Raw genomic sequence first — 15,262 nt, forward strand, 5'->3', positions numbered from 1 at the left:
TGTAGTAGTAAAACATGGTTGTGCTCTCCTTTTATTGCAAATTAAATTTAATACCACTGTTTGCAGATATTATCAATCATGAATTACTGTGAGTGGCGAGACCCATGGAGAAATAGTGTAGGACCCATTCTCTAGAGGTCGCCGCACAAGATGTGCCTGGGCAGGCCACGCTTTTAGAGACTTTATTGGGTCAGTCACTAGAGTGCAGCCGTTTAGACAAGGGAAGCTCATCGACCAAATGGATTGGCAGGCGGTCCCATCTGGCAGCAGCAGCCCGTGCCGGGTATATAAGCGGATCTCGGCGCAGCCTGTCAGTCAGTCCTGCAGCTTCCACCATGGCATCCAACACCGTGCTCTGTGCCCTGTTGGTTGCTTTGCTAGCGGCACTCTGCAGTGGTGAGGCCGACGTCTCCAGCAGGTGAGCTTTCTAGGGGGTTGTAAACGGCTCTCAGACTCCACTTGTCCCACAGTGGCCCTTAGTTTCTTAAGAGTTCAGGCTTGAGGCTGTAACCGCTCCACTACCCCTGCCAAAGGTTCTATATCTACATCTCACAGCCTCCGTACAGTATGTGCTGATGGGTACGTCGCGTATCACTATCGATTCCCCGTCTCTTCAAGTCCGGTCGTGTACGGTGCTCGGAAATAACGGTCATTGACACATCGAATCTAATTTCTATACCTACATCTAATATCCTACTTCGCCAGCCAACATAGAATGCATCGTAGTGGGTATCTCGTACTACAGTTGATTACTCCCTTTGCAGAACTACTCGCAAATGGAGCGAGGGGAGAACGTCTGCCTATATGCACCCGTTTAAGCCCTGACGTCTCTTATCTTGTCCTGGAGGTCCTTAAGAGAGATGTACGTTAATCGCCGTCGGATCGTTCTCCAGTCTGTCGTAAATGCCGGTTCTATAAACTTTCTCAAAAGTGTTTCTCGAAAAAAAGGCTTTCATTTCTTCACAGATTCTCATTTGAGTTCAGGAAGCATCTTTGTAATGTAATGGAACCCACCGGTAACAAATGCAGCAGTACGTTTCTGAAATGCTGCCATGTCTTCCTTTAATCAGTCCTAGTGGGGGTCCCAGACAGTGGAGCAGTACTTAAGAACTGGCCGCACAAGGTTTCTGTATACTGCATTCTTTATCGATGAGCTGCACTTTGCTAGATTCTTCCGGGGTCGACCATTCGCCTCCCCTACAACCAAACTTACATACCCATTACATTTCACGTCGCTTTGCAACGTTACGTCTATATACTTATGCTGTATTGTGCTCTACATCAAATTTACATTAACATTTTTCCTACACACTTTTAGAAACTTTCCTTTCATTAATTTTACTTTGACGGCCTCTTCGTGAGATAAAGTAGGAAGGAAAATTTGCCTTTAGTCTACTAAGAATGCACACTCTCAGAATTTCAACAGTAAACCACTGCGTGATACACAATACCTATGGCTGCGTCTGACACTCGAGCTGCACGAGCAACCACGTGACGCTTTCACGCTCGTGGAACAAACCCGTGATGGAACGCACTGCCCTTCTTTGCGTGTTCAGCTTATTCTATCAATCGCATCTGGTAAGAGTCCCAAACAGTGCAACAGCAATCCAGTATCAGCCAACCATTGTTTTGTAAGCTAGCTTTGCCGTAGGTTGCCCACACTTTGTGACGATTCTTCCAATGAACCTTTGTGGTAGTTTTCCTTTACATCACTCCGTCCGCATACTCTGAGATATTTAATGGGTGGGACTATCTTCGGAGATTGCTCGGCGCCGGCCGGAGTGGCCGAGCGGTTAAAGGCGCTACAGTCTGGAACAGTACGACCGCTACGGTCGCAGGTTCGAGTCCTGCCTCGGGCATGGATGTGTGTGATGTCCTTAGGTTAGTTAGGTTTAAGTAGTTCTAAGTTCTAGGGGACTTATGACCACAGCAGTTGAGTCCCATAGTGCTCAGAGCCATTTGAACCATTTTTTTGATTGCTCGGCAACCGTTTAAGAAGACAAAAGTCTATCTCTGTGCCTATGTGCATGCAACGAATTGTATTTATGTTGAGCGTCAACTGCTACTCCCTGATTTAAGTGCAGAGCCTTTGGAGGCCTCACCTTTTAGTCCGTTCGCCCCCGGTTGCTGGTGGCGCCGGCACGGTAGCACAGCGTGTTTGGTCAGATGGTTAGCAGCCGTCTGTAATAAACAAACTGAGTTACTGGATCAACGACGAACTTAAACGAATGTCTTACGACGGGCGCCCTGAGCAGATCCAATGAACGAAAACGAACAAAATGAGAAAAGTGGTCAGCGCGACAGAATGTCAATCCTAAGGACCCGGGTTCGATTCCCAGCTGGGTCGGAGTTTTTCTACGCTCAGGGACTGGGTGTTGTGTTGTCCTGATCATCATCATTTCATCCCCATCTACGCGCAAGTCGCCGAAGTGGCGTCAAATCGGAAGAGTAGCATCCGGCGAACGGTCTACCCGACGGGAGGCCCTAGTCACACGACAGTTACATTTTAACTTTTAGTCTGAGACTTTTCTTGGAGTTAGATTAGATTAGATTAGCTTTTCGTTCCATAGATCCTTGCTGAGGAGATCCTTGTGGATGTGGAACATGTAAATTTTTTTTGAGCTGAAATAACAATACTAATAGTATGAATATGTACAATACATCATTTGTTTCTATTAAAAAAACTCGTCAGTGGAATAGAAGGAGTTGGCCACTAGTAAGTCTTTCAGGCTTTTAAACTGATCTTTATTTGTAAAGTTTTTATGTTTGGTGGCAAATTATGGAAATTGAGTGTTCCTGAGTAGTGGACCCCTTTTTGAACTAAAGTAAGTGATTTTAAGTCCTTGTTCAGATCATTTTTCTTCCTGGTATTGTATGTATGAACTGAGCTGTTTGTTGGAAAAAGAGATATATTATTTAGGACAAATTTCATTCAGGCCGCGCGGGATTGGTTCAAATGGGTCTGAGCACTACGCGACTTAACTTCTGAGGTCATCAGTCACCTAGAACTGAGAACTAATTAAACCTAACTAGACTAAGGACAGCACACACATCCCTGCCCGAGGCAGGATTCGAACCTGGTCGCTCGGTTCCAGACTGTAGCGCCTAGAACAGCACTACCACTCCGGCCGGTTTACGGGCGCTGCAGTCATGGACTGTGCGGCTGGTCCGAGCGGAGGTTCGAGTCCTCCCTCGAGCATGGGTGTGTGTTTGTCTTTAGGATAATTTAGCTTAAGTAGTGTGTAAGCTAGTGACTGATGACCTTAACAGTTAAGTCCCATAAGATTTCACACACATTTCAAATTTTTTTTTTTCATTAAGGAGTAAATATACTGAGAGGCATTAGTTAGTATACCGAGTTCTTCGAAGAGGTTTCAACAGGACGTCCGTGAATTTACTCCACAAATAATACGTATTATACGCTTTTGGTCTGCGAAAAATTTTGTTTGACTTGAAGAGCTACCCCAAAACATTATACCATATGACATTATGGAATGGTAGTAGACAAAGTATGCAAGCTTTTTCATTTTTATGTCGCCTACGTCTGATAACACTCGAATTGCAAATACAGATTTGTTAAGGCGTTTCTGCAGTTCTGTGTTGTGCTCCTCCCAACTTAATTTATTATCACGTTGTAATCCCAGGAATTTTAGACTGTCAACCTCTTCTATCTGCTCTTCTTCATACTTCATGCATATGCTGGGTGGTAACCTTTTATAGGTTCTGAATTGCATATAGTGAGTCTTTTCGAAGTTAAATGTTACTGAGTTGGCTTGAAACCATTTACTACTATCCATTAAAATATCATTAGCAGATCTTTCTGGAACTACACTCGACATACTATTTATTGCAATACTTGTGTCATATGCAAACAAAACGAACTCTGCTTCTGGCAGTGTGACTGATGAGAAATCATTAATGTAATTGTTTCTTCTTGTGCCAGAAGTGTTCAGTTGACAAAGCATGTGCTACTTATTCACCAAAACCAGCCCGATTCAGCCACACGATCTTCAACCATATGTGTGACCGATCTCATCTCTGTTCCAAAGACGTTCAACACCTTCGATTTGGGTAGAACCTGCTGCAGGCAGATACGCTACTCATCTCGAATAACACTAAGAGAACCTCCAAGCTCCACGGAGCCTTGCTATCCATGGATCACCATAAACAGTACCGCATACCCTTACTTTATGACACAGTAGGGAGAGATCTTGAATTTAATCCATGACACTGGCCTAAAGACTGGTGATAGGGAACTTCAGGCCACCACCTCTTCTCTCCTTGCCGGTCAAATACTGGTAATGTAAGTTTCCATCGCCAGGATTCCAACCGGACTATCCCCGATTCGAGCGCCACGCACAGGCGTGAATTAGCAGCCTTGGTTACGGAGGTGCGTAGATAAAGTGGTTGAAACACAGAAACAGCTGAATATGAATGACGACAAGGAGACCAACTCGTGTTTTCTGAACATCCTGTGCTACGTTTTCTACAGCTACCTTCAGTGACACAAATCCCAGACCACGTACTTTCGCAGTCAGCTCAGGCGGTATTCGTCTGCCGGCCGGGGTGGCCAAGCGTTTCTAGGTGCTACAGTCTGGAACCGCGAGACCGCTACGATCGCAGGTTCGAATCCTGCCTCGGGCATGGATGTGTGTGCTGTCTTTAGGTTAGTTAGGTTTAAGTAGTTCTAAGTTCTAGGGGACTGATGACCTCAACAGTTAAGTCCCATAGTGCTCAGACCCATTTGAACCATTTGGTATTCGTCTAAACTTTACAGGAACACTGTCGTTTGAGCGTATCTGCATATGGAGCAGAAAAAATAAAATGAAAGGAAATGAACAACCGGAAGTGCTACAAGAAACTGCAGTGAACAATACACTGAAGTGTCGAGAGTCATGGGATACATGCTGATTTTTCGCGGTGTAGTGCATCAACTCGACGTAGGATGGACTCAACAAGTGTTTGTAAGTCCCCACAGAAGAACTGAGTAATGCTGCATCTGTAGCCGTCCATAATAGCGAAACTGTTGCCGGTGCACCCCCAATGTTGTGCGCGAACAGGCCTCTCGATTTCGTCCCACAGATGTTCGATGGGATTCATTCGCTAGAATTGTCCAGATATTCTTCGAATCTTTGATAATAATCGAAACAGTAGAAATGAATTAAAATTTTTTCGGCGACCGGGACTCGAACCCGGGTCTTCGTGCAGTAATGTTAACCATTACACCACCGCAGGAGGATGGTGAACAATGCTGCACGAACTACCTAAGCTGAGTGCCCTCCTAAACACAAACTTCAATTCATTTTTCTCTTACATATTGTCATCTTCAAATCAGTCGCGAACAACTGTGGCCTGTTGGCTTGGAACATCGTCATCCATAATTGGAGTCCATGAAAAGTTGCAAATGGGGTCCAAGTAGCCGAACATAAACATTTCCTGTCAATAATCCGATCAGGTGGACCAAATGAGCCAGTTCATTCCATATTAACACGGTCCACACCATTATGGAGCCACCACCAGCTCGCGTAGTATCTTCTTAATAACTTGTTCCGTGGCTTCCTGGCGCCACACTCGAACCCTATGATAAACGTTTACCAAATGAAATCGGCGCATCCGATGAGGTCACGGTTTTACGTTCGTCTACGCTTCACCCGACATCCTTAGGAGCATAGAAGAGGCGCTGCAGCCGACGTCGTGTTATTACCAAAAGCACTCGCATAGGCCGTCGGCTTCCACATCCCCTTAAAGCCACGTTTCGCCGCACTGTCCTAACGGATACGTTCGTTATACGTCCCACATTGATTACTACGGTTATTTCAGGCAGTCTTGCTTCTCTGTCAGCATTTACAAACTTAGGAAAATGCCACTGCTCCCGATTTTTAAGTGGCGGCTATTGGCTACTGCGTTGTCCATGGTGAGAGATAATGCCTGAAATCTAGCATTCTCGGCACATTCTTTGCACTGTGGATTCGGGGTATTGAATTCGCTAATGATTTCCGAAACGGAATGTCCCGTGAGTCTAGATCCAACTATAATTCCGCGTTCAAAGTTGATTAATTTCAGTCGTGCGGCCATAACCGCCTTGTAAACATTTTCACCTCAATCCCTTGAGTACAAAGTGCACTGCCCTTTCATACCTTGTGTACGCGTTACTACTGCCATCTGTATTTGCGCATATCGCTATCCGACGACTTTTGTCACATCAGTATATTGTTTTCGGTGGAGTGTATGTCTAGCATTTTGCGAAAGTTCATGTACAAATTCAGCCACAATGTAAATTACATGACGGTGGATAGTGAACAGGTAACAAAAGTAAATTTAAGTGCAGACAATTTAGCGTGTTTGAAGTAACTATAGACATTTATTGGAATTGAGACTTTGAGTTCTACTAGCAAACTTGTGCACTGCTACAGTAAACTATTTACAAACGGAAGGTGACGACTTAGGATACAGAAGAATGAGCGACCCGACTCTGTGATTAAGGGACTGGAGAAGGTTCAAATCAAGTGTTGGTGAATTCCTAAGGGACAAAACCGCCTAGGCCATCGGTCCCTACACACTACTTAAACTGACAAACTAACTTACGCTAAGAACAACACATACACTCGTGCCCGAGGGAGGACTCGAACCTCCGGCGGGAGAGGCCGGTCAGTCCGTGACATGACGCCTCAAACCGTGCCGCCACTCCACGTGGCACTGGAGAAGGGAAGGAGAGCCCCGACTGGACGTCCTAATTGAATTTCTGGAGAGCTGCCTAGACCACTGTAAGTGAACGTTTTGTTCATATCCCCCTTCTCACTTGAGTCGAGCTAGAGTTCCATAATGACCTCGTTATCGACGGGACTGATTCTCGCAAATAATAGAATTCGTGAGGAGCATGTCTTGTAACTACCATGAGATATTAAGCTCATTTACTATTCGTTTTTGAAATTTTCACAGACGTCAGTACCTTTAATGAAGGACTTTGCAATTTCCTCTCTATGTCACATCCTGGGAAACGAACCTTCCAATTATTCATATTTAAATCGAAAACCACGTTATTTATGCCAATTTTATTAGATTTTCTCGTGCAACCTTTTGCAGGAGACATTGACTGCTGCTTTAAATTATGAGAAAGTAACGACATAACCTGCAGCAGCGAGAAAATAATTTAACGAGCAATAATCAACTCATTGCTTTACAACGTGGCGTAACACTGTATCGTATGTCTATCGTTATGTCTGAGAAAACTGTAAAAATTTCGAAATTTGTGGTAAGGTCTTATGGGACAAAAGTGATGAGGTCATCGGTCCCTAAGCCTACACACTACCTAATCTAAGTTAAACTTACTTACGATATGGACAACACAGACACACGTGCCAAAGGGAGGACTCGAACCTCCGACGGGGGGAGCGGCAGGGGCCGTGACAAGGTGCCTCAGCATTTCACCTCTGGTGACTGAGATGTCCCTTGTTTCTATCTATCTCCCTACCAACATTTCTTCTTTTTCTGCTACTGGAACAATATACCGACTCTGCCGACTGTGTGTTAGCAAAATACGCCGTCTGACGCTGATGACGCCTTTCTCTAAATTGAGTGTAAGTCATTGTTCAAAGACACGCATCACATTTTTACACCTCTTGTTCGCAGGCAGAAGCGCCCTCTTTCGGACCAACGCCTGGCTGAGTACCAGACGCTGTTGGCTCTGAAAGCGATGGGCCACACCATCCCTGTGCCAGACCCGATGAAAGTGTGAGTACAGCACCGGAGTCGCAATCTGCGTCAACAATTTCATAGTAGTTCGTGACCAGACTTTTACTTGTTTTTATACTGCTGATATACATAAATACAGGGTGGCGCACGAAATGTGTTACCATTTTGTTTTTGAATATAAACTTTATTGTCAATACAATCTGAAAGTAACACATACTACAATGAAGAGCCGTCCATGGAGATTTGTTCTAACTCCTCACATGCCCAATATGTCCACCATTTCATTTCCTAACTTCCTTCAAACGAACACTGAAGTTAGTGATTACTCTACGGCACATGTCTTCCGTAATTTCACAGCAAGCTTGAAGAATAAGTCTTCTGAGCTCCATTAAATCACGTGGACTTTTGGGGAAATTTTTTTCCTTTAGGTACCCCCAAAGAAAAGAGTCACATGGATTGAGGTCTGAACTATTGGGGGGGGGGGGGGCAATTTCGTCCGGCATTGAATCGACCTGGAAATCTGAGTGAAATGATCCGCATGTCGAAATGCTCGTGTAAAAACTCCAACGCAGTGCTTGCAGTATGTGGCCTTGCTCCATCTTGCATGAACCACTGCGTGTTGAAGGGGAAGGCAGTAGCAAGAAGCTGTGGAATGAAGCTATTGCGAAGCATGTTCAAATAACGCTCGCTGTTCACAGTTTCTTCAATTGAAAAAGGTCCAGTAGGTCCGTGACTTGAGATTGCTGCCCACGCTGTAATCCTCGGAGCATAATGTTGTCGTTCATGAAGCACTTGTGAGTTTTCATTGATCCAAAAGCGTACATTTTCTTTGTTAATCACACCGCCTAGATGAAAATGCACCTCGTCTGAAAACCAAACGTTGCTGTGAGTTTCTTCCCTATCCTCCGCCCACTGAGCAAACAGTAGTCTCTGCTGCTTGTGTTCTTCAGTGAGCTTCTGTGCACAGGTCGTCTTGTATGGGTACGTATGGAGGTCACTTTTAAGAATGAGTTGAACGGAGCGTCTGGATATTCCCAGTTGCACTGCTGCCTTTCTACATGATTTCCCAGGACTTCTCTGTACAGCAAGTTGTACCGCTTCAATATTCTCCGGCGAACAAATAGGCTTAGGCCGAGGTCACTTCGCTTCCAATACTGTTCCTTCCTGTACAAATTTATCGTACAACCTGCGGATGATCTTCTTGCAAGGGACCCATCGTGTGTTAAACTGTTGTCGAAAACGACTGTGAGTCACAACAAGGCTTTTCGTTCTTGAAAAAGTAACACAATTGCCGATCGTTGCTGTGTCGTCAGTCTTCCATTGTCAGCCATTGCTGCTTACTAGTCTCCTAGCGACAGTATCGTGAATTACACGTCATTTCGTAACTCATTGGTTTTTCCAAGCTCTGCTGGTACTGCTGTAGAGATCCCAGCGGGATATCTAATGTGCGTCGTAAATTGTGAAAGAAACAATTGGTAACACATTACGTGCGCCACCCTGTATTTCAGTGTACGAAACAAGCATACAGAAATGTCCATTTCGGACTAAAATTACCGCTAACGACAAGTAAAAAAGCATCGACTACTACAAATATATGGTTTTCTGTTTTCAATTTTTACAGACTGCTAAATGTAGCTAGGAATAAGCAACGAAGGAGTTATTGCGAACCCTGTTTCAAACGTTTTTGGGAGCTGACGTACAGTCAGTTAACTTGTGACATTAGGATAATAATTCCTTCTTGCCCGACTCGCACATGAAGCGCATATAGAATCATCTCTTAAATACCCGTGTGTGCAGTAATTAGTCTACGCCTATCTTCACTGACCCTAGAAAAACGATAAATTGTTGATCTTCGTATATCTACATCTACATCTACATTTATACTCCGCAAGCCACCCAACGATGTGTGGCGGGGCCACATTACGTGCCACTGTCATTACGTCCCTTTCCTGTTCCAGTCGCGTATGGTTCGCGGGAAGAAGGACTGCCGGAAAGCCTCCGTGCGCGCTATAGAATCTCTCTAATTTTACATTCGTGATCTCCTTGGGAGGTATAAGTAGGGGGAAGCAATATATTCGATACCTCATCCAGAAACGCACCCTCTCGAAACCTGGACAGCAAGTTACACCGCGATGCAGAGCGCCTCTCTTGCAGAGTATGCCACTTGAGTTTGCTAAACATCTCCGTAACGCTATCACGCTTACCAAATAACCCTGTGACGAAACGCGCCGCTCTTCTTTGGATCTTCTCTATCTCCTCTGTCAACCGACCTGGTACGGATCCCACACTGATGAGCAATACTCAAGTATTGGCCGAACGAGTGTTTTGTAAGCCACCTCCTTTGTTGGTGGACTACATTTTGTAAGGACTCTCCCATTGAATCTCAACCTGGCATCCGCCTTATCAACAATTAATTTTATATGATCATTCCACTTCAAATCGTTCCGTACGCATACTCCCAGATATTTTTCAGAACTAACTGCTACCAGTGTTTGTTCCGCTATCATATAATCGTACAATAAAGGATCCTTCTTTCTGTGTATTCGCTATACATTACATTTGTCTATGTTGAGGGTCAGATGCCACTCCCTGCACCAAGTGCCTATCCGCTGCAGATCTTCCTGCATTACGCTACAATTTTCAAATGCTGCAACTTCTCTGTATACTACAGCATCATCCGCGAAAAGCCGCATGGAAGTTCCGACACTATCTACTAGGTCATTTATATATATTGTGAAAATCAATAGTCCCATAACACTCCCTGTGGCACGCCAGAGGTTACTTTAACGCCTGTAGACGTCTCTCCATTGAGAACAACATGCTGTGTTCTGTTTGCTAAAAACTCTTCAATACAGCAACACAGCTGGTCTGATATTCCGTAGGCTCTTACTTTGTTTATCAGGCAACAGTGCAGAACTGTATCGAACGCCTTCCGGAAGTCAAGGAAAATAGCATCTACCTAGGAGCCTGTATCTAATATTTTCTGGGTCTCATGAACAAATAAAGCGAGTTGGGTCTAACACGATCGCTGTTTCCGGAATCCATGTTGATTCCTACATAGTAGATTCTGGGTTTCCAGAAATGACATGATACGCGAGCAAAAAACATGTTCTAAAATTCGATGTCATATAGGCCTATAGTTTTGCGCATCTGCTCGACGACCCTTTTTGGAAACTGGGACTACCTGTGCACTTTTCCAGTCATTTGGAACCTTCCGTTCCTCTAGAGACTGGCAGTATATGTCTGTATATGTCTGGATCCCTTCCGGAGAACTGGTTTTTGAGACTTCCTAGGCGGTCTGTATACGTCATTGACACCTATCGTCAAATGCCTACCGCTGCAGGCTGTACAGTAATTCTGCGACGTTCTTCTGAAAGACAGACAATCGTGACCATTCATGCTGTCCTCCTTTGTATTCGTTCAGTATCCTCTGTCAGTCCTACTGGATACGGGTCTTACACACTTGACGAGTTGAGTAGTTTGTATGTAGGCTGCTTTGTAGACCGTCTGCATTTTCCCAGTATCCAACCAATGAACAGATTTCTGGCACTTGCTTCCTACTACTGATCGTATGTGATCATTCAGTTTAATAGTCCAAAGAATTGTTACGTCCTGCCATTTGTATGAGTTCACTGAGTGCAACTGTGGCTCATTGACATTGCAGTTATAGGTTGCTACCACGCTTCCCATTTTTTCAAGTGCACACCTTCACGTTTCTAATTTAAAGCAAATTGCCAATAATGTTTATGGAATATTCTGTCGGTCGCTGGAGGATGATCCACATATTAATAACTTGAGTACAAACTATTTGCCGACCGGTGAGGCAGAGCGGTTCTAGGTGCTACAGTCTGGAACCGCACGACCGCTGCGGTCGCAGGTTCGAATCCTGCCTCGGGCATGGATGTATTTGATGTCCCTAGGTTAGTTAGGTTTAAGGAGTTCTGAGTTCTAGGGGGCTGATGACCTCAGCAGTTAAGTCCCACAGTGCTCAGAGCCATTTGAACCATTTGAACCAACAAATTATGAACCGACTTTCGGCTTCTTCGGTCATCATCAGGTAACGTAATGCTAAACAGACAGCCCGCATAACTTCAGCGAGAAGTCGTAGCATGTTCAGAAAACACGAACACGCTCTGAATGAATGTCATTAATATGATCAACAATAAAGGAAATAAAGGTTGAAATTAACATTACTTGAAATTCTGGCCATTAATAGACATCAAAGAATACTGACCTGGTTCTTAATGACCAAAACCAGTTCCATTATTCACCTTTATTAAAGTAGCAGCCAGTTATTCCTCTCACCATTAGCTAATAAGCTTGTTATAACTGTTCCACACCCACGTTCCGTAGACTTCTCCCTTCCCCTCCCTTTATTTGGTCTATTTGTCACGTCTTCCTGTTTTTCCGTGTGACATAAGAGTCTGTGTCACAACTCACTTGTAGAGCATTTCTGTTTTATACACTCACAGAGTTTTAATATTTGAATACACTGTATTATAAGATCTATTTGTTCAGAGTCTCTTTAGGTATTACATCATGTCTGCGTCTTGTATCGATGTAATCATAAAATGTCTTACATATTTTTGTACAGCATTCTTCGTACAGCTATGAATTTTCACTGAAGTTGTGTGGATTATATGTTTCGCATTAAGTTATCTGATGATGGCTTAAGAAGCCGAAAGCCAGTTCATAACGAACTGATAAATATTATTGTGGAACATTAGTACTTTGTATTCAAGTGGTTAACAAGTTGGCCGGCCGCGGTGGTCTAGCGGTTCTAGGCGCGCAGTCCGGAACCGCGCGACTGCTACGGTCGCAGGTTCGAATCCTGCCTCGGGCATGGATGTGTGTGATGTCCTTAGGTTAGTTAGGTTTAAGTAGTTCTAAGTTCTCGGGGACTGATGACCACAGATGTCAAGTCCCATAGTGCTCAGAGTCATTTTGTTAACAAGTTGCCAATTTTAGCATCACTTTGAAAGCGTATTAAGATCTGTCTATTGAATCATCTATAAAACTGGAAAGGTTACTGTTAATTTTATCTGCCAGATCATTAATATACGTTTGACGCACATGCTACTCATAGATATGCTGACGTTCCATAATTCTTTTCAGGGGCCGCAAACGCTCCTTTTCTTCCGACGTGTGGCGACTGATGAACGAGGCGGACATGCCCGTTGAAGAGTATGTTCCCATGCCTGGGGACTCGTCCGTGAGGAGATACCTGCTTCCGCTACAGGTAAGTCATGCACTTGTCAAACCCTAGCGGCACAGAGATTCTGCGACATTCATTTTCCTATTTAACATGTAAGGATAGAGCTGCGACTATGGATCACAATTCGTTCTTGCTGTACTCGTTGTTATTAGTTGATGAATCATACATTCGCTTGTTCGCTAGGATTCTGACATACATTCACACCGTACTCCTCAATGGATGCAGATCAGGCGGGTTTTACCAGCACCCAGCCTCCAGTCTCGGACATTCGCTGGCAAGCGGCAATAACCTTTCCTCATGTACCTGCTAGCATGTGGAGAACTTGAATGACTCCCATTGTGTACGCCAATAATTCTATATTGCAAACACAGTCCTATAGACAAAATCGAGGTTTCTTTGAGACTGGCCACTAATGCAGCGCCAAAGTAACGTACTTTTCTGCACCTTAATAAAATAGTAATAGGCCTCGTTTTATTTCAGATCCCATCTGTACGTTAAGTAATGTTAAATTCTGATCTTTGTCCTTTTCAAATCGTTTAATAGACTATAACGATGATACCCATACGGACGACATCTTTGAGAGATAATCCAATATTATGAATTACTTTACGCGTAGTACGGCACTGCAACATTAATGTTTCTGGCTTTTACCGCCCACTGTGGTACGTCCACGGACTAAACGCAGCCGTTTTTTCAGTAAAGGGTGAACTTCAATTGCACTGTATCACATTATTCGTTTTCACCCTAAACATACAAGACCCTCTAGAAACTTCACTACAATTCGGCACAGAACGCCTCCTCAACCAACGAATTATTAGATCGTCTTTTAACAGCGTTAAGGCGGACACTGACAGAAACAAATAAACATTTACAGCAAGAGCGACAGAGTAATCTCACATCCTAAGACTCGTTGTGCTGCTTTGGTCCCGCAAGATGCAGATGTGTTCTGTCTTATTAATAACAACAATAGAAAATCTAGAAACATTAAAGTATTTTCGCTAGTTGACTTCCTCGATTATTGCTGTTTTTTTCAGGTATGAGGCGGTGGATGGAGCAAAACCGTTAAGATCTTAGCTGATCTAACGTACATTTGAGGAAAATTTCATACCAACAGAAAGCTGTGCTTCAATTTTTTCTTTGGTCTAACGTATTCGCAAATTGTGTCTGTTACGGAACTTGGCAACAATAAAATAAAATTCAAAACAAGAAACGGTCTTCTTTTTCGTTTCAACCCCTTTATTCATTTTATAATTAAGGCAATAATTTTGTCCCAGACACACACTTTGTACCACTTTCAGACACTTTAGTCGTCTTGCAAACGAGATTTTGAATGATGAGGGAGGAATGTCTAAAGACATTTCACTACGGAGCTTAAGGAAATAATCAACACTAATGGGATTTAAAGGACGTTACAGTTACCTTAGTTACAACTACATGACTACAACAACATTGTAAGCGGACCGTGATACAGCTATTGGTATTATCAAGAAACGTATGGAGAGTGCGTGGTGAATTACCGTGACCACTGCAGTGAAAGTCGTTCTAACAATAGACAAAAGCAAACGTTGGGCACAGTGAGATAATTCTTCCACTTTGCAGCCACGTTAAACATGACGAGTTAAAAATTTGCTGACAGACAAGCCTTTGGTAGTTAATGAACTAAAATTCGATCAGTGTTCTCTGAGAGTACTCACTGACTGAGTCATTTTGAGTTTGCTCTAGCCTTCCCTCTCTTTTATTCCCAATCCCGCAGGTATCTGCATTCGATGACGGTTGAGGCACACGGTCGTATTTTGTCACGTTTTAACAGTTAATCACAACTGTGCAGATTTAAATACGTGTATCAAGTTGAGTGGACGAATTGATATATGAATTTTATGAATTAATTTTACATCCACCCTACGGAGAGAGAGGTACCAGCAGGTAAGTCATCACTCTTCAAAATAAATTTTACGATGGTAAAAAGTCAAATGGTTCAAATGGTTCTAAGCACTATGGAGCTTAACATCTGAGGTCATCAGTCCCCTAGACGTAGAACTACTTAAACCTAACTAACCTAAGGGCATCACTCACATCCATGCCCGAGGCAGGATTCGAACCTGCGACCGCAGCAGCAGCGCGGTTCCCGACTGAAGCTCCTAGAACAGCTCGGCCACAGCGGTCGGCGGATGGTAAAAGAGTGATGGTATGGAGAAGATCAAAATGATAACTACCGTTCCTCCATTCAATGATAATGATGACGTTGATGCTTGCTCCTGGTAAGTAATGTCGATGAGAAAGGTACTGCAGAGGAGATACGTGAAAAACGCGGTGGGATGTGATGAAATGACAGCTGCGATGTAAGAACTAGGAATT

At 43.8% G+C, this 15,262-nt stretch overlaps 1 protein-coding gene across 1 annotated transcript; it reads left to right on the top strand.

Moving 5' to 3' along the window:
- The first annotated feature begins 328 nt into the window (after positions 1-328).
- Positions 329-14,073, top strand: LOC126418439 (uncharacterized). Its single transcript, XM_050085198.1, has 4 exons — positions 329-418; positions 7,630-7,731; positions 12,808-12,931; positions 13,942-14,073. The coding sequence occupies exons 1-4, from the start codon at positions 336-338 to the stop codon at positions 13,945-13,947; spliced, it is 315 nt and encodes a 104-aa protein (XP_049941155.1). The 5' UTR covers positions 329-335; the 3' UTR covers positions 13,948-14,073.
- The last annotated feature ends 1,189 nt before the right edge of the window (positions 14,074-15,262 follow it).

This window comes from Schistocerca serialis, chromosome 9 (assembly GCF_023864345.2).
Source record: "Schistocerca serialis cubense isolate TAMUIC-IGC-003099 chromosome 9, iqSchSeri2.2, whole genome shotgun sequence".
In the NCBI taxonomy this organism is placed as follows: domain Eukaryota; kingdom Metazoa; phylum Arthropoda; class Insecta; order Orthoptera; family Acrididae; genus Schistocerca; species Schistocerca serialis.

Bases quoted from the DNA above. Each gene is read 5' to 3' on its own strand.
- LOC126418439 (XM_050085198.1), top strand. From the start codon at position 336: ATGGCATCCAACACCGTGCTCTGTGCCCTGTTGGTTGCTTTGCTAGCG. The intron at 419-7,629 runs GTGAGCTTTCTA...TCTTGTTCGCAG, and splicing joins GAGGCCGACGTCTCCAGCAG to GCAGAAGCGCCCTCTTTCGG. The intron at 7,732-12,807 runs GTGAGTACAGCA...AATTCTTTTCAG, and splicing joins GTGCCAGACCCGATGAAAGT to GGGCCGCAAACGCTCCTTTT.